At 36.7% G+C, this 20,850-nt stretch overlaps 1 protein-coding gene across 8 annotated transcripts in view; it reads right to left on the reverse strand.

Moving 5' to 3' along the window:
• The window catches only part of JAKMIP1 (janus kinase and microtubule interacting protein 1), a 137,959-nt gene that overhangs the window by 71,708 nt on the left and 45,401 nt on the right, over window positions 1-20,850 (reverse strand). For 6 of the 8 annotated variants that reach the window (XM_021396240.1, XM_021396244.1, XM_021396243.1 and 3 more), the window contains 3 exons: window positions 19,668-19,858; window positions 9,748-9,850; window positions 396-669 (listed from right to left, as the gene is read on the reverse strand). In XM_021396240.1, the coding sequence (XP_021251915.1) occupies window positions 396-524 (129 nt within the window). In that variant the 5' untranslated portion in view covers window positions 525-669; window positions 9,748-9,850; window positions 19,668-19,858. Of the gene's footprint in view, window positions 1-395; window positions 670-9,747; window positions 9,851-16,167; window positions 16,352-19,667; window positions 19,859-20,850 lie in introns of those variants that run through there. The other 2 variants (XM_021396242.1, XM_021396238.1) reach the window with 2 other exon arrangements.

Here is a 20,850-nt window from a genome sequence, read left to right on the forward strand (position 1 = left end):
CTTGTGTTCAACTCTGCATACACTTCTTTTAATATACCATTTTCAGTGCTAAGATCAAAACCTAAACTCCTTTGTTTCCTTTGAGACCAGCTAAGCTAGTGCTATTAGTATTGAAATCACTGCAAATTTCAACAAAGTGTCTTCGGGAATATTTACTTACTTCTGTACATTATTAAAATAGTTGGCAAGAAAATGGAATTTAATGCTCAGTTCTTCTCATATTTCATACCACACCTCCCCTTGACAAAAATCTCAGTTTATCAGTGAGTGGTTCTTGAGATGTTTCTTATAAGTTTGATGCATATTTTAGTAGGAAATTAATTTGAGATTCAGGCTCTGTTTGTTTATAACATTGCTAGTATTTAGAAGAGTGATCACAGAATACAGATATATACCTTGCTTTTTTCTTGCTGAAATTCTATCTGAATGTTGGTTAGTTTAGTTCGTAGCTCCTCATTAGCAGCTTGCAGAGCTTCAGTATCCATGTCCGGCTTATCTCCCTTGGCACGACCTTTCTTTGACATAATTATTTTTGAAGTTTAAAATAATTTTTTGCTCCAATGTGAGCTATCAGCTAGGGCCTTCTGCTTTCAGCATTTAATAGTCAAGTGGTGTTCAACCAAGTCTTTCACATAAATCTCTGCCATTGTGGGTTCTGTCTCTCATGTCCTGAAAGAAACAAAGTAGAAAAAGAATTAAACTACACCACAGAGCAAAATCATGGATCAGAAAAACTAATACCTAGTTTTAAAGCACATTGAACTTGGTTGTGGTATACACTATACTACGTAACATACTAGATTAAGAAAGCAATAGATCAGAAAAGTTACACAGTATTCATCATCATATCTAAAACCATATCTACTCTCCTCCTATGCTTACAGAAAGGAAAGTTTTGCTGTTATGATGAATAAAGCATATAAATATAAATCATATTTTATTCAGGACCCGACGACTTGGACCACACTCAAGATCCTCAAGAGGCACTGAGACAATGATAAATTAATAGAGCTGAGTGGAGTTCCAGTGGGAATTGTTTATTTCCTGTAGTAAGGAGTAAGCACGTTTCACCTAGGGTATTAGAAGTACTGCATTGTTCACAACATCAGCATACATGGAAAAAGTATCACAAAACTAGAAAAACACTTTCAAAGACTTAAATATCGTATAAGCAGTGTACATTCAAGGTCATAGTTTGAAATGATCTAGTGAAAATATTAATGTATTTCATTTCATTTAAATTCCCTAATACGTATCTAAGCTTAAAAAGTATTCAATTATTTAAATCAGCTTTACGGGATATTCAAGGAGAACATCGATAGCAGACAAAGAACCCTAAAATTCCAATACTTAACAAGTCACAAGATTAGTTAGCTTCTTGAGTAGTAATAAAAGCTTCATAGAATGGCCTGGGTTGAAAAGGTCGTAATGATTATCGAGTTTCAACCCCCCCTGCTGTGTGCAGGGTTGCCAGTCACTAGACCAGGCTGCCCAGAGCCACATCCAGCCTGGCCTTGAATGCCTCCAGGGATGGGGCATCCACAACCTCCTTGGGCAACCTGTTCCAGCAATCACCACCCTCTTCATCAGTTCTCCCTACCCTGCTTCCCAGCTCTTCTTTAAGAATAACCTGGTGCTCCACAAGAACAGACTGAGCAACAAATGCTACCAATGCAGTTATTTTGAAACCCGGGTCATTTTAAATAGCCACATAATTTTCAGCATTAAATTCCTGACATGGCAGAGGGGTTTCTGCTTCAATATTAATTACATTCACAAATGGTTTTATATCCAACAAAATTACTAACAGATTGTTTTCAAATAATAAGTTGCTTTTTCCCCACCTACTTCAAATTTAGAGTTATTTTAGACATGGTATTCTAATGAAAATCACACACATACTTCCATGGATACATTTTAAACAGTCAAGAGCTCAGAAACCTGCAAATATGTGTTTAGTGGAACCAAATAATGTCAGTTTTATTTTCATTTTTAAAGACTGGTGAACAAAAAACAAGGAGTTAGGTAGCTTGCTTAAAATGACAGTTCAAGTCAAGAGAAGAGGGAACAGAACTCAGAATGTCATCTCTACCTATGTTACAACAGAGTTCTATTATTTGTTTAAAAAGGAGTTGAAAATGGACCAACAATACCAATTATTTTTCTAATAAATAAGAAAAAGAAGAGAAAGAGAGAAAAGATACTGAAGATTAATGGATTGCAAATCTCTTCTTCAGCATTTAGAACATACCAGACATCGCACTTGAGAAAAACTTATAAAGGGGCACTTGTAGAGAAATTTAATTGGATTTAAATCATCAACTGTTTGGGGGACTAGCATGTGAAGGATCAAAATATTCATACAATCATAGAATTACAAAGGTTAGAAAAGATTTACAAGATCATCCAGAACAACCATCCACCTATCACCAATAGTTGCCACTAGACCATGTCCCTCAACACAATGTCTAAATGTTCCTTGAATACCTCCATGGTCAGTGACTCCACCACCTCCCTGGGCAGCCCATTCCAGCACCTGACCACTCTTTCAGAAAAGTAGTATTTCCTAATGTCCATCCTGAATCTCCCCTGGCACAACTTGAGGCCATTCCCTCTCATCCTATCACTAGTTCCACAAGAGAAGAGGCCGACTCCCAGTTCACTACAACCTCCCTTCAGGTAGTTATAGAGAACCCTGAAATTGTTACTCAATTTCTACTGTATCTTTCAGGAAATCCAGTAAATTTTTAAAGCATGTTCGGAAAACCAGAAAACTGAATAATGTTTCAGTCATAACTTCTAGTTTCTCCTATTTTTGCTTTACAGATTTAAAAGATGTACTTCATCACTATCTCAGTCACCTCCCTTTTCTAGAACATTGCTGGTTTTAGGAAGACAGATGTCATGGTTTTATGATTTTCGATTATTGGTATTCCACATCATAACATCATGTAATGTATGTACCTGGTTGTCAGAAGAGAAGGACTACTACACTGCCCAGGGGACTTTGCTCCCCTGTTACTGTTTTCCGGTTAGAGGGAAAGATAAAAACTCGCATATCACGAGACCTTCACTCTCTTTCCACCCATCTCTCATCCCGGCAGCATCTCGCTCCCCAGCCATCTCAAAGTCAGTATTAGAGTAAGGCCTACTTTAATTTTTGGACACTCTCTCTCATTGTATTGGATTTATCATCTTAAATTGTAAATATATTGTATTATAGTGTGTTATTTTGCATTCCAATATCTTATTTAGTAAATTAGTTTGTTTCTCCTCAGATTGCTGCCGCTGTTTTGCTCTCAGGCCCATCTCCCTACCCTTTTTTCCTTTTCCCTTTCCTGGGGCGTGGGTCCGTGGGCCCCCGCCCCATTCGTTACAGAACCCAGCCAAACCAGCCCGTAAACTATTGACAAAAGATCTAGAGCTAGATGAATTGTTATATGATGCTTGTAAGTATTAAATAGTAATACAGCATTGCAGTAACAAAAATTGGTTTTCAGCAAAAAAGTGTTGACATATAACAAAACAATATTGATTATTTGAGTAAGAAGAGAAGAACTTGATAGTTCTGGTGAAAATAACTCCATTAAAAAAAATAAAAGTCTTAAAATACAATTATCTGCCAAAGAAACAGCAGTAGGTGGAAGATCGTTTATTTACAGATCTATTCTTAGTGTGATAAAGAGTAAGCAATGGTAATAAGTTGTGAACTGAAGTCTTACATTAATAAATACAGATAAAATAACATAGTGACAAGAAAAATCATAAAATGCTGTCATCTCAAATTCAGCATTGCAGTCGTGATTCAGAACTTGAACAACATCATTCCGATTCAGTAAGAATTCTGGAAGATGAAGTTGTTAATGAGTCAGCTCAACTGAAGCACAGAGCAAAAACAAAGGAAAAATCTCTGAGGGAAGGGAAAATGGATCATGTCAGCTAAGAATCTATTTTCCCACATATTTTGTGGAATCAGTTGCCCTTCCATTTCATTTGAAAGAAAATTGCGAGGTTCACTGTGCAGGTTTCATTTCAGTCTTGGAGTTTTCATTCAGGTAATGATATTTTCCTTCCAAACGCAACAACAAAACCTGCAATACTGCAACCTCTACTAATTAAAAGACTTGGTTTACTGAATTCTTAAAAGAAAAGAGAAAGTAGCTATGACAAAAGAAAAATTATTGCACTCTCTCACACACCTATATCAAAAACAAAATTAAACACAATGACACATTCTGACCAGCAGTTTTCTAAAGGCATTATACATAAACTGAAGACTCATTATTCTTAGCTGAAGCTCACTCAAAATCAATACCATTCCATTGTTCTTTAACCAAAAGGAATTAAATTAGCAACCATTAGCAGCAGAACCTATAAAAAGCTCCTGAAAATACTTATAAAAACGTAACAAATGTGTATACACACATAGTATTATATATCTAAGTTCATACTATCAAAGAGTTCTTTGACTATGGTATTTTTCCTTTGAGAGTAACCATATTCTACCTCCTCCCCATCAGATCAGACACACCTTTTCTTTTTATCTGACATACAAGCATGATACAAAAAAATGGAGAACAATGACAATTACAATACATAATAATCCTTACTGTTGAAATTTTCACACTCATTCTACTCAAAGAATGAAAGAAGGACAACACCTGCTGGCTAGGGCTCTTACAGAAAAGATAAATCCTTCAGTTCAGCTATTTTTGCTTTGTTGTTGCCCATATATTCCATCTCTGTCCAGCATGGAAACCAATAATGTAGCTAAGGTTTCTTTTCTGCCCAAGAAATATGGTAGAAACTATGTTCATAATCTTCTGCATCAATAGTACAAAAAATGAAGATACTAAGTATTGCTCTTCACATCCTACTGCCATTTTTAATTTATTCCCCAAATTCAGATTTTTAACTTGCTGTTATCTTTTGCAAGACACAGAAAGACCCTCAACCCTTCAGGCTTTCAAGAATGCCTGACAATTCTGAACTTTTCCACCCTTATATTTTCAACAAATTTTCCTGACTTCTCTCTGTGGAAAAACACCTATGTAAAAACATCAAGTATTTAAATGGCCATTTATTTTCAATACCTTCCCACAGAATAAATTCTTCACTCTAATGCATTATTTTTGTAAGGGTAGGAAGTTATCTTCCAAAAGATCCTCAGAAGGTTAAAAGTAATTCATGCAACTGTGTATTATATATACATACATATAAGAAAATTAGATTTAAAAGAAAAATAATAAGTAAAATGTTCTTCATCTAGACACTTCCATCCAAATAAGGTAATCTCTCATTTCATTTAATCCTTTCTCCTGCAGTTTTACACAGCCTTACTATGGGCTACAGATAACCCTTGTTATGCTTGTGAACGTGAGACACAAGCCCATCAATGCTGAACATTCAAGAAGTTTAAAATAAAATTTGTTACCTTAGCACCTGACAAAAGTAAGCTCAGTGGACATGGGTAAAATATGTTATCCTCAGAAATGCCAGTTCACCTATGTTATAACTTTAAAAAGTGTGATAATCAGCCATTGACTGTATGGGAAAGCTGACATGAATAGCTGTCAGTGCCCAAGGCATATTTCCCAGAAGGTTCAGATGACCTACATTTTTTGCTTCAGTTCTCAGATGTATGTAATAAAATATGACTGAATGGATAAAAGTAAAAGCATCTATGAAAAAAGATGAAAAAGAATACTTTCCCCAGCCAACAAATATAAATTTGTGTTATCAGAATAATTTTCTAAGTATATTGTAGACAAGTAAAACATTTTAGGTACCCATTTGTTTGCTACCAAATGGATCTATTTCTGTAATAGTAGAGCTTTTAACGGTTACTTTAAATCCTATCCCACTTGTGGTATTGTTGAGCTTCCTTAGTGGAACACTTTAAGTGTCACTTGTGACTTTTTTTCAGAGGATAAAACCCAAAAATGTCTTGATTGTAAACTAACAGCCACACATTTTTTTGTAGCGTCACAGCCATTCTTGTTTTAATAAGAATACCTCTCTAGGTCCAAACTAGATGGAAAGCAATCACCAAGAAGCACTAAAATTTTTAAATTAGTTTTTCCAGAAAAATCTCATAAACATAATTGAGTACAGATGAACAAAGGAAACATTTGCTTTGCAGAGCCTGTAGCGTAGCATGAGTTTGACATTCATGATGCCTGACTAAGGAAGTTCCACAACAGATGACACCCTGTGGATGAACTCAGTATTTGTAACTCACTTAACTCTCCTGACAATGCATCTTTTACAGTCGTTTCTACAAAGGCAGACCAGCTAAAGAGATGTTCTGAGATTTTGCATTTCTACAGTCTTTCAGAAAATTCTTATTGCTCCCAGAGAACAGTAGTTGTGTTTTAGCATCCCATCACAAATCCCTGCCTTTCAGGCCCCTCCTCTGCAGTTAACAGAACTGGAATTTGGCAAGCTTCAGGATGATTTTCACCCATATATTCATTCTCACTTTAGTTAATTGGTAGCCTGTGTCATGTACGCATCTGCTAAAACACATGTGATGAGAAAATGCTTCCAAGCCAACACATAACACACACAAAAAAAAACAACAAAAAAAAGTATTTCAAACTCATTTAAAACTTATACACACCTTCAAATATGTATCAACTAATAACAACCATACAACACTGAATAATTATTTTTGATTGGCAATACTGCAAGCCACTAGATAGCCACACTGGAGGCCTTTTTCTAGATGGAGAACATAAGCACAGTCAAAAAAACTTGCACTTATCTGCAAGAAGTTGTACAGTAAATATGCAGTAAAAAGGGATGTTTGAGCTGAAAAGGATGAGGTAGTGGGAATAGAGGAATCACAATTACATTTAGCCATCAAGATTCACTTGAACTAGTTGAACATCATTTTAACGTATATAATGTAGATTATATGATTTTTGTTTTAATCTATGCTGAAGCTATTTTCAGGAGAAGTAGTACTCTCAATGGTCCTTGTAAGCCATTCGGAATGGGAATGACAAAAGTTACACAATGAAAAAGGATTTAAAGGAACAACTGGTCTCTGATTTCACAGACTACTTTGGAAGAGAACTAAAGGACTGGTTAGAAACAGACTATTTTACTGTGTCCACAGGACACATACCTCTGACTCTGCTGGCCTCTTTAAGACCCAATTAGAAATTCGCTCTGCAGTTCCCTTTCTGCACTACAGCACTCTACACCAGAAATTACTGAAACCTTGGCCTAAATCTCTTATCAGAACGTTATGAGCTTGAATCAGGCCTTTTAATAAATAAAAAAATATTAATTGGCTTCAGTTAATACTGGAGTGACCTCTAATAGTATTTACTCAATTTCACATGTAGCAGTGGTTTGTGGATTAATCCTTAAAATCACCCAGCTAAACACATTAAAAGTCAAACCATTACAAACAGCATCCCTGTGACACACACAGGATCAAAGAAGGAAGCACAAAAGGTGCAAGTTCAAATGCAATTTAAAGTAGTAAGACCCTCCTTCCAAAGGCTTTCAAAATCAGCTCTAGTACACATTGTAGCAAGCAGCTTGAGTCAGTCGAGCCTCTGATCTTAGTGCCAATTCCTTTCTTCTGAGCATACACAGGAGACCTGACAAGTGGCTTGCTGTCTAGCACGACATATACCCAGCCTTCTATCCTTCTGCTTGCACCGTGTGTGATTCAGAGGGAGTCCTGGGCTTTCACTGATTAATATTTCCTCCTTTAAAGCATAAGATTTAAGAGCAAAAGAAGAGTAGGAAGAAAGATCAAATTTTAGCATTTCCCAGTTAGGGCTACACAAATGGCAAACGCTGATACTAACTGTAATAATGTTATTCACCCTCACTGATACCCTACAACTTTATCATCCCATCACATCTAGGCTTTTGGATTACACTGGACCACTTTTGTTGAGTTATTTATCTGAATGTTAAAAGAAGATTCCTTTGATATTTCTTTTTACTGTTTTGCGGTGTTTTTTTTTCTTTTTTAATTATTATCATAATCACTATTATTAATACTACCAGTGTTATTTTTTCTTTTTTAATTATTATCATAATCACTATTATTAATATTACCGTAGAGGTCTGGAATAATTAAAACCCAAAAACAGAAAAAAAAGAATTTGACAGAAAAGTAGGAAATATGGAAAGCAGTCAGATTTGGGAACAGAGGTTCAGGTTCTCAAATGATTTAGAAGGGAAAAATCGAACTTAATTAGACAAAAAACTTCAAATGGCTTAACACTAACAAATGCTGAATGTTTATTTTGTAAGTCTGACATGATTTTGGAAATCTGACCTCTGAAAGACCTCAGAAGTCAAGTAAGTATAAAGAGGAGAACAGACATACCTGGATATTATCTTGTTACCAGCTAAAGAGGAAAGCAAACTGATGTTGCGTTTTTTGATGTCATCATCTCTGGTTGCTAGAATTGTGTGTAATTAACCACCTTTACTAAACCTACAGGCTACCCTGTATCACACCAGCCAGGCCAAATTCCCACCTTACTGCTATACCGCAGAAGAAAAACACTAGTATATACAGAACTTCGTGGCAATTTATTTCAGTTATGCCAAGCAGGCTAATGACAAAACTTCACCTCAACTTTGACAAATCTCATTAAAACAAAACACTTCACCAAAATAGAGATGCTAGCCTATTCCAGTAATACAGGAAGACTGATAAAAGAATTGTTACCAAAGATGCCATAAATTCCACTTTTAACGCCAAGTTCCTTTGTTCCTGAGATCAGAATAAATGTACATTACAGAGCCAGCTGTGTTGCTTAGCTTTTAAAGAGTCACAGAATCTCTGAAAAGTATCTACCTACCCACCCTCAAGATTTTAGGACCTCATGCTTCTTGCTGATGCTCAGTACTGAAGACTCCTGCTAAACTATATTCCCTGAAGGCACTTCATGTTCAAGTCTAATATCAAATATAATTGAATTATAATAATTATTATGATCATTTTATGGGCAACACACAGGGTTACATCTTGATAGATTTGGGTCCACCTATGGTTTTGCCACAGATGCCATGAAAGACTTTTTAACTGAGAGATTAAGTGATTTGTTCAGAGATATTACAATTGTCTACCTCATATTCTGCGGACAATATTAAAATATGAAGTACTGAATAAGGATTATGAGAAATTGGAGTGATTAGAGCCTGCCAAGGGTTTACAACAATTGTTAGCTGGCAGGAGCCACTATTTTTAACATATCGCAAAGCTCCAATTCCCTCAAAAAAGATGTCTAGAAATACCTAAAAAATATGCTCTTCTTAAACCAATATTTCCCTGAACAATTGAGCTCAGAAACAGGACAAAATACTTTGGATGCAGATTCAGATTACTTGAGTGGGACTATACAAAAATGAATATCCAAAAATCACAATCCAATACTCTCCTTATCTTATATATGAGCCATTATATATACCTTATAATCAATTGCTACTTTTCACTGAAGAATTTACATGATCTTTCCAGACAGAGAATAATCTAACTGCTGCAATACAGATTGGATTGTTCAGCTCTAGTGATCAAAGAGATGAACACAAACTTAGTAATGTTTTCTGGTGGGTGGCTTAGATAACATCCATGTTAGTACTTAAAATACTGTTCTACATGTACATAATAGCCTGTACCCACGTACTGTCTTGAGAGCTAAGATCTTATTCTGATCAAAAGACTTCAGGGATTGATTTCCTATGTGACCAGGGACCATGCTGACTCACCAAGCATCCTCCCTGGAAGCGCTGATTGTATTTCTTCACATGTGTATCTAGCAGTAGTGACAAGATGAAGTGACTCGCTTAAATTTCTCCTTATGACAGTGCTCTGAAAAAAAAAAATCAGTGAGCTAACACTAACATTTCAAGCACTAAAATTTGAGTGACCATTCATTGGAGTGAACAGAGCTTCAGGCTCTGGACTGCAGGCTGATAGAACTGCATCAGCTAGGGTGAAGCATTTAAAAGATCTATTTCAGCCAGATGTTAGTTTCTTCCATTTCCCTTCCCTCAGTTCCATAAAGGAGCAGCACAGTAGCTTAAAATTACAGCCAGCAAAATGCGCAGCTAGAGGCCAATACGGTGAGAGCTCAGAGACAGACTCCCATTTCTTATTCAGTTTCAACAGCACAGATACAAGCATGACACAGCACAAGAAAAGCACAGCAGAGAAACTTCGTGAGCTGAAGACTTTTTGTGTAACCATCTTCCAGTATCCACAAACTGGAAGCTTCACTATAGTGAGAAGATTGCCAATAAGATATCCTTCTGCTGACTGCCAGCAATTTTGATTCAGTCAGACCAGGCTGCCTGGGAGGAGTTGGCAAGGTGCTCCCCAGAAACACAACAGGAATGCTCAGAGCTGAATGTACTGTGTCATGGTTTTGTGATTTTCGGTTATTGGTATTCCACATCATAACATCATGTAGTGAATGTACCTGGTTCTCAGAAGAGAAGGACTACTACATTCCCCACAGCACTTTGCTCCTCTGTTACCATTTTCCAGCCGGAGGGAAAAGATAAAAGCTCACAGTATAAAAATTTGCAGATCACGAGACCTCGTCCCTTTTTCCACCCGTCTCTCATCTTGGCAGCACCTCGATCTCCAGCCGTCTTATCGTCAGTAGTAGAGTAAGGCCTACCTTGATTTTGGGACATTCTCTCTCTGTATTGGATTTATCAGCTTAAATTGTAATTATATTGTATTATAGTGTGTTGTTTGGCGTTCTGATATCTTATTTAGTAAATTAGTTTGTTTCTCCTCAGATTGTTGCCGCTGTTCTTTGCTCTCAGGGCCATCTCCCTACCCTTTTCCCCTTTCCCCTTTTCCCGGGACGTGGGCCCGTGGGTCCCCCGTCCCCTTCGTCACGGAATCGGGCCTAACGCCCGTAAACCATTGACATATTGTCCATGAGTACTCGCAGAGAATACTTTTATCCAGATAAGCATATCAGAATCAAAATGTTAAGGACAGCATCCTTCATAATGTTAAGAAGCAAATAAAGACAAAAGACAAATCAGTCATAAGTTGACTTAAAAAGAGATGCACAAAACTAAAACCCAAAATTACTCTGTGATAGGCCACAGTCCAAAATATATTTTGAAGTTCAGAATTTACTCACTGCTCACAAATACATATGCAGAACTAAAGCTCCCCGGATTGGTAAGAATAGTCAGATATGGATTAGAGGTTACTTCCACACAGGATTTAAACTTCCCTAGAAATCTGAACATCCAACTCAAGGTCTGCAGGTACAGCACTGCTACCAGTGTATCTCCAGCTGCTGAGTGCTGTCATTGACAGCCTCTTATCCATTAAGGGAGAATTAAAAAATGATTTTTTATTCACTCTGAGGAAAATATTTTTCCCCCTTTAACTATAAAACTTTTTTCATTTACTGTAAAATCAAGATCTTACTTCAATATATGGACTCACAGAGCTGACCATAAAGACAGCACAGTGTTTTACTTAAAGCAAAGACCTAGACATGACAACTAAAGTTTACAGGAGTTAGTGTAATTAAAGGAAAAAGCTTTATGTTCTGAGAGTCCTAATAAATGAAACCTTCTTCTCTAGTCTGCTTCTGTAAATCACTCTTGGCTGTGAACAAAATTTTTATTTAAGTTTCATTACCACATAAGTAGGAGGCAGCAGTAATGAAAATTCATGTCTAGTTATGGAACAATATATTCATATAATTTGTGCTATGTACTGATCTTAGTATTCTGTTCTGTCACTCACCCTACCTCATCCCCTAGAAAAGGTACTGGAGGGAAGCCTAAAACATTAGGGCACAAACGGTAATTTTGTAGGCATGCTTAGTCTTACTGAAGAATTTATGGAGTAATAGGAAAATAGGTATTACCTCATCATCTCCCCACACTGAATTACAGAATAAGACTTGGCTTTTAATTAAGCTTGGCACAGCTCTAGCAGTAGCAGTGCAATTTTTCACATCTTAAACAGCAAAGTTATTCTAGCAAAACTTTAACAGTTTCCAGAGCAGGAAATAAAAGAAAGGTGGCAGGGAACATTGGGAACACCCTTACACAGAACACACCCTGTCAAAGGAGGCTCCAGTAAAGGAAAAGAAAGGGAACTAATCTTAGTAGAGCCCACTTCTTTTCACTAGCCCAAATAACAGTCCTATCTGCTGTCTGTTACTCTCTCAACTCTTTACCTCACAACCACCAGCTCTCAGAGACAAAAGGATGGAAAGGAGATGTGTATCAGAAGAGGAAGAAGAAAAAAGTAAAGAGAAAACAAAAAGCTGAGTTGCACATAGATCAAGGCTTATTTGTTGCCTGCATATATTCCCATTCCATGCTGAAATGTTGCCTGTTTCAATGAGCCATATGAGAACTAGAAGATCTGACCACGTTCTTTGCCTCTAGGGGACATCAATTAAAATACCAATGCTACACACATATTTACATTCCTGTTGAACAGTAATCATCTGGAAGCATCAAATCAAAGATTTTCACTAACACTTCACAAATGGGACCAAAGATGGGAAATTTTAGTGGTTATTTTCTTTGACATATGGAGGTTTTTAAGCAGTAAATAGATAATGAGTCCACTTTTAAATCTTAGATTAATCTTTGGAAGTTAATTGAAATGCCCAAATACTCCACCTCCCATCTACTATCCAATTTCTCTTTCTTCCTAGGTTGTGATAACATCCAGCACACCTATAAGCTGTTCTTATGCCTCTATCAGCACTAGTTATAGTGCTTTTCCTTGCTTCCCTTCTTTCACTGATTTCCATTTATTTTAAGTAGTCATTCATATCTAAATTTCTAAATGAATATAGGAAAATATTAAGACAAGGAAAATATTAAATTCTTCCTGCACAGAAAATTGCTACAACTGCACTCTTGCAAGCAGTTTAACATAAGTTCTTCTACTTGAGAAAGATGGGAAGTCTGCTTTCATCAGCTTCCTGATAAGCACAGAAATATTAAACTGTCACAGTTGGACAGACGGAATAAAAGCGCAACTGATCCCAGAAGTGAAAGAACAACATGATAACTCTCAGAATCACAATATAATCCTATTATCTTTTTGTATCTCTTTCCTATTTCTTGCCTGAACCAACCACATAGCAATAAAGTACTTCCTCAATAAAGAAAATAAACTCTCCTTGAAAGAAACAATAGAAACATCTCTGCTATAATTGGAAATTCATAACTTACACTTCAGTATAGTCCCTTATCCACCTCCCCTGTGCATTTTTTACTTTTAAGTCAAATTTAACGTAACTGACAAAGAATTTATTTCCCTCCCCAGAACTTGTATTTTGGGTTTAATTTTGAAGAGCAGCACTTAGGCTAGCCGTGCTTTAGCAGAGACATTTATTAAATCTGCAAAGTACAGTTTAGGGTTGCTGACTAATCTGATCACACCAGCCCTCCCTGGCTCTCATCCCAACCATTAGAATTTCTCTCACTTCTTTTCCATCTCTGCAGATTGCACGCAGCTATCAAGTCACCCTAGCACTCAAAAAGTTAGTCTGCTTTTCTTGCTTCTCCTCACCTGTACATCATCTCTACGCAGTGTCTGAGCCTTGATGCTTCTTTCTTTTGACCTCCAAGTACAGATATTTCTTGGCAGTCCCTTCAAGGAAGGTAGTGTTACCACCATCATCACATGCTCCTCTCATTGGGAGTTACTCATTTCCAACCCATACACAAAATGCTTGCTTGCTTTTCTGAACAGATATTGTTCTTCTCTTTGCTACCTCTCAGGACATCAAATTTAAGCTTTGCTTCTATTCAAGTGATTTAATTAATGCTGATCCCCCTACCCCTCAACACTTTCCATCATGTTCACCTTCAAGATGAAACACACCCATGATGGTCCTGACTTCAGAGCACACCTACAGATCCCATCATTCTCTCTCCATACAGATTCCTCTTAGACACATTATTCTCCTGCAGTCTTTATCAGACTCTAACACTTCTATTATTCCCCTTTCCTAAACTGTAATGGTATTCTTCCTGGAGGATGAACTACTTCTGTCCCCAGGGCACAAAGAAGATAGAGAAAGGGGAATTCTTGTCTCCAGGGGACAATAATGATAAGCTTCTGAAAAATCTCCAGTAGCACTTCTTGTTTTCATAGTGTCATGGTTTTGTGATTTTCGGTTATTGGTATTCCACATCATAACATCATGTAGTGGACATACCTAGTTCTCAGAAGAGAAGGACTACTACAGTCCCCACGGCACTTTGCTCCTTTGTTACCATTTTCCAGCCGGAGGGAAAAGATAGAAGCTCGCAGTATAAAAACTTGCAGATCACGAGACCTCGTCCCTTTTTCCGCCGTCTCTCGTCTTGGCAGCACCTCGCTCTCCAGCCGCCTTATCGTCGGTAGTAGAGTAAGGCCTACCTTGATTTTGGGACATTCTCTCTCTCTGTATTGAATTTATCAGCTTAAATTGTAATTATATTGTATTATAGTGTGTTGTTTTGCATTCCGATATTTTATTTAGTAAATTAGTTTGTTTCTCCTCAGATTGTTGCCGCTGTTCTTTGCTCTCAGGGCCATCTCCCTACCCTTTTCCCCTTTCCCCTTTTCCCGGGACGTGGGCCCTTGGGTCCCCCGTCCCCTTTGTCACGGAATCGGGCCTAACACCCGTAAACCGTCGACACATAGCATGTTTTTTTTCCCCTAGGCAATAAGTGTTTGAAGACATCTGTTCCTCATTTTGGTTAAAATTTCTAAATCGTGGTTAACATCTAAAAATAATTCAGGTAAAGAAGATTTCAGAGATTCAGTCAGTGAAATAAGTTACAAATATCATAGAGGAGAAAATTTATTTCTTCTAGATCAAATCACTCATAAAAGTGATTAAAACAGAGCTTAAGAGAATTTCTGAAAGTGACACCATCTAGCAGCCTACCCTAATACTGTATCTTCAAGTCAAAGTCTTGGATGAGCAAGGAACTTTTTTATTTTTTTAAACACAAATGCAAATTCTGCTGGTCAGTTTTGCAATTGTGAAGTATAGTTATGTTATTCAGTTCCATCCAGACTCAAGAGCTCATTCTCTGCCAAGATCTTTTCTGCATCATGGTGGTTTGTGTTTGTAAGCTGGCGCTGCTGGGTTCATTCTTCTTTACTCAGTTCAGTTCCTGTACTCACACATACAATTCTACGACACATTCATTCTTCCCCATATTTTGCTTTCCTCATTTCTTTTCATTGCTATAACCAAATAAGTGTTAGTAATGCATTTTTGAATAATATATTTTCAAATCAAATTCATGTTTGAAGTTCATTTTCAAAGGAATTTAAGGTAGATTTCCTACTTTGTGCTGAAGTTTAGGTTTTCACACACAGTTCTCACTAAATACAAAATGAACTGTGAGATAGAAATGTTTCAGTATGTAGCGTTTTTCAGGTCCACTGACTCCAAATTTAATAAAAATAAAAGATGTGCAAGAAGATCACACAAGGTAGGAAAGGAGCAGAAAAGTCTCAATGAACAAAAGTTTGATACTATTGTCAAAATAGTACAAATGCAGTATTGACCAATTGAGGGACAACCTGCAATCAATTGCTGCTGTCCAAGTTGATTATAATATAGAAACAAAAAAGAACATTTTAAAATCTGTTTTTGCTTAAGATTATATGTAATACAATATTAAGATAATATTTTCAATATAAATATGGATATTTATATTATGTGTATATATGCACAGGATAGGTTTCTTAAAGAAATATTTTAAGTAGTAAGATAATAGTCTTTCAAGGCTTCTTAAAAACAACATTTATTCTACAGCATATTTTTGTATAGCAATTTGTAATGTATATTGTCATAATTAGACCATGTTTTCCAAGTAATTTTAATATTCATATTTCACTGTTCACAATTATTGATGTTTTCAAAAAATTAATTGAAGATCTTGAAAAAAAAAACCCACAACAAAACAAAAACAAATACTCAAAAACAAACAAAAAAAACCACAAAAATACACCCAAAGAAAGTCAACCAATTTCAGGAGAGAGCCTATTTATCAAGAGAAGCACATTATTACAAAGGCAGTATCCTAGAGATGTCAAATCTCCCAACTTCTTGTTCTCACTACTATTTATTAAAAGCTATACCGTGAAGGCTACAGGTTTCTCAGGGTTCATACCTTGTTTTTCCATTCACATAAACATACAAATTGACAAATAGCTTCATAATAGACTGAAAATCTGTTTTGCTTAACCTCCAACAGCAAGTCCTAAAGAAATGAAAGACCTTTCTACGGTATTGGAAAAGTTCGTTTTCTTTTTAGCATCTCTTGCAAGCATTCGAAATGTAGACAAGTATTTTTGGCTAAGAAAAACATGACCTTTCTTATCTTAACAAGACCATTAGCAGCCACGTATTTATCTAACTGTAAAATTCATGTGGGAATTCTGCCAGCAGCTGAAGAGCTATCAGCTATCCAAATGCAGCACCTTTTCAGAAGAGTTGAAAGTTTGCAAGTAAGAGAAACCATTTAGATGCATATTATAGTAGTTTTTTGCTGTGTTTGAAGAGTAATGGATCTATAGTCATAAAATAGGAAAAATTTGTGCAGAGGATTAGTCAGCACAGATAGACTGCTGAAAAGCTGTTTAAAAAAAAAAAAAAGGAAATATGAGTAATCTCATTTTATCTGCATTGAAGTTGCATCAGTTGAAAGCAGGAGGCTGGAAGCAATTATGGCAGATTTCACAATCTATCAGTCAGCAAAACACTGAAAGAGACATTTAAAAATCATATATGTGCCAGGCCCTACACCCAGTACATTGCAGAAATCCTGTATTTTCAGGCACAGCTATTCTTGTTTAAAGCAACGTGCCGACATATAGCAGCACGATGTAACTGCCCCCATTGAAATCCTGTTCCTGCATAAACATGTTTGTGTTTACATGGTCATTCTGAGGAGGTAGTTTGGAATTATCAGAAACAGTACAATCGGATTAATAGGACACTGATATCCAAGAAATAGGAGCAATCAAACAAAACAACTGAGGGCCAGACTGGGAATTTTTTTTTTTTTTTTTTTGCCTTTTTTCCCCTCTAGCATTGCATAAATGTGCATAAGCAATCCAAAAGATGAAACTCCTGTGCTAACATTTTCATGAAGTAGTTCCAGGAAACATGATGTTTCCTCATATATAATTAGCACACTTTCATGATTAGGTATCAAATACTTTCTCGTATCTTGAGCATTTTGCAAAGTCTGTTAAATAAATCAATTTGTTAGTCCACATTCATCTGTTTGAATATAGAGTAGCTGACAGACTTAAGGATAACAGAAGAACATTTTTAAACTGTTTTAGAGATTTAAAAACAAAATTCACTGGAAAGTGGAGCTATAATAGTCAGCATTTTAATTATTTTCAAAATCAGCATAATCTACTTTCTATTACACAGGCCACTCTGAAAGTTATGTTTCTTATTTATTTCTGTGGGAACTAGAACAGATGCAAAGAGCACAACAACTCTATTTGATAGAACAAATTCTCAGTTACAAAACGCTGTTTTTCAACAGCCACCACCACTAGCTGTGCATTTTCTCTAGTGATGAACAAGAGTCTGTATGCCATGCTTGTAAAAAAATCTGTACCAGCAAAGGAGACCCACTGTTTCACAGCTGCTGTGACAGCATTGTTGCTGTAGGAAAATGTTGCCTATGCAATCCATCCTTCATTGGTCCATACGGGCAGAAGCTAGAAGGCTCCAAAACCAGACTACATGGCAAGAACATTCAGCCAAGATCGACAGCATGCTCCATTGTCTCCAAACTGGCATGGGGCTTGGCAGTGTGTTGCAAGTGAAAGGTTGTTGTCTTATTCTCTGGCCTGACTCAAAGTTCAAACCTTCAGCTTAGCATCATGATGTAGCAGCAATATAGAGTTGATAGTTTGTTCAGATTACAGGAAATCTGGAACACTTTTCCTATCCAAACAGCAGTGAACATCACTTTAGCTGCTGAGGGACAAATCTTGAACACAGCAATACAATGTAATGGAATATTGACAGGAAGGTTCAGCCTCTACTGTCATAGTACCAACATTTGCCTCTGATGTTGTGGGTTAATATAAAATAGAGGGCATTACTTTCAGAGCAGCCCTTGTATTATTAGACAGGTACATCTGAACAAATCACCTTCATTTCTGTCACTGAAGCTCCTCCTGTAGCTCACCATAAGGAGTTAAACTTGGTCAGAGGTAAATGTTGAATTGTCTGCCCAATTACAGATGCACAATTACTTATCTGTAGCCCCCAGAACACACAGTTACAATTATTCTTCTCTTTACTAAAAGTTAATCGTTTTAATGAACAAATAATTTAGACTCGTTTTTCACTCTTTAAACTGCTTTATAGTGACTATGCTATAAGGAACATCTCTCAAGCATTAAAATAGAAGATACTAATAAACTATTAGCCGTACTTGAGCATCACAAAAGACAATCCAATACTACCCAGAGGAGCCCCTAAGGCATGTTCTGCACTTTTTTTTTTTTTTTAAAGAAAACTTTACTCTTTTCTTCTTCAGTAAGATTTCAGTAATGATTACACACTGCACAGCTGTCATTTCTCATAGCATTCTCCCTCCTTAGGATCATAGTTAACCCTTCCATCAGGAGTTTTTCCACTGTGCACTGTATTCAATATAACATCAGGTTTTGTGAATAGCAAAGAAGCAACAATTTCCATATGCAAACTGCAAAACATCGGCCAGTAAAGGATATCTTCAGAGTTATTGCTGCTTTCCTCTTTTTTTCTGCAATACAGAAAAACCTTGATAATACTCTCAGTATCTTTCTGCAAATATATCACTAATAGGATCCATTGACATTTTGCTGCAGTAAGAACAGTTACTTGGAATGAGGGCTGTCCAGTCCTTTTAATATTTCTAAATCTAGTAACTGCATTATCTCTGAAGTTCCACTGTAGGAAGATTCTAGAACACATGTAAAAGCCAGGAATTAGGCAGTGCTAAACTCTTATCCTTTCAATAAGTTCTCCAATAGGTAGAAACTGATATTTTTCCCCATACGTGTAGCTGGTCCCTCAAAGCAACCCCAACCATTGACTTCTCATGCAAAGTATACAGAGTTGCTTTCTCAACACTCAGACTTGTGCACACTATACACACACGAAAGGCAACAGAAGGCTGATAAACTCTGTCAGAGAAGCTTAGCATCCAACAGAAACCAATCTAGTCAAAGACTTTCCTCTTTATTAAGAGTGACAGTCGTACGTGACGTAGAGACAGTGGTCACGTTAGCAAGCACGTGATGAACATATAACACCAGGCATCATTTCTGTACTGCAAACGTAAGATTCTACAGGGGAGAAAAGCCTTACGAAATTAACAGAAAACAGAGTAAAAACATTGCTATAAAGAAGTTCATTCAGTGAGCACAGAAAGGCTTCTTGTAACTAGAACCATATTAAGGCAGATAGAAACTTAGGTACTAATTTGACTTATTTTACTGACTGCAAAATCTAGTTGGGTTGGGAGTCTGTTTCAGCATACACAAAAACATAACTTGAAGCTTCAAGTGATATTGTCTGTAAGAAATTGATAATGCAACTATTTTAGATTTACTCTTTTTGTACCCCCCCAAAAGTGCTGGCAATGCACAATACCTTTTCTCCTGTCCACGGGTCTCCGAGGCAGTTGTGTTTGACTTTACGTTGGTGTTAAGTCTGAGCAGCACCAGCAGCTAAGTCGTTAAGTATGTTTGTTCTGGGATTTTCCACAATGAGTACTACTCCTATTGGCACATCCTCTTTTTCGTCAGGACAAAGGGATTTCTGAGTGATGCTGGTGACATTATCTGTTAAACAAAAGAGATTTAACCCAAATTAGATTTGACTGATAGCTTTGACAGTAGTAATGAACAGCTAACAATGAAAAATTATTTACACAAAGTAACAAAAAGCAGAAGAAAAAGCATGCAAAATTATTTGTGGCTTTTTCTGTTAACAACATATATGTACAGTCCAACTCATAATTGTCTTTGCTAGCTGATCTTCAAGCGAAGTGACATAAAAGCTGTTAAGCTACTTAACCATTAGAAGAGGGCAGTGCAAACTGTTAACTGAGGTTGTATTTCTTTTCAAAACATATCACTTGTTTGTGGGTTACAGGCTTATAGTGTTATGGTGACTACATATGCGTTGTCACACGCACCCTGGCCATCATCATGGATCTTTGTATGTGCCAAAAATATATCAACATAAGGAAGTTATCACGTCTTATTCAGCAAAGAACTAGACTGAATTTCAGAAACCTATTATTTTTCTATGTCTGTCCTGTACAGTGAAGGATATGATGCTAATTTTCTCTCAAATAATGAAAAGAGATGCACAAAGTCTTGATACTGTTTCCCTCCACATTTCTTAAAAATGTTCAACATATTTGGCTATAGAAATATGGCAACATCTTTATTTAAACTGAGTACAGAAAATAGAGTTGAGTCTCCCAAGCATTAAGTCCTTTCACAGTATACTCTTTAAGCTAAAGCATAGTCTACGATTGACTAAAAGGGATTCAGACAAGGAAAACAAATTTCAATAACATCTAATGCAGGCTTCTAGGCTCTCCAGAGCCTAGAGCTGCTGTAAGTGACGTAGAACCTAGCAAAGTCCAGGGCCCTTGGCAGAGAGCTGGAGGCAGGCAGGATGCCATGCCTGAACAGTACTGAAACATGACAGGCCTGTTGTCTTTTGCTTGGTTCAAGCCTTAACAAAAAAAATTGCACTTTGCACAGAATACATCAGGCTTGCTTCCAATGGTAACAGTCTCCAAAGCATTAACTCCTAAAAG

The sequence above is a fragment of the Numida meleagris genome, chromosome 4 (assembly GCF_002078875.1).
Source record: "Numida meleagris isolate 19003 breed g44 Domestic line chromosome 4, NumMel1.0, whole genome shotgun sequence".
Lineage (NCBI taxonomy): Eukaryota > Metazoa > Chordata > Aves > Galliformes > Numididae > Numida > Numida meleagris.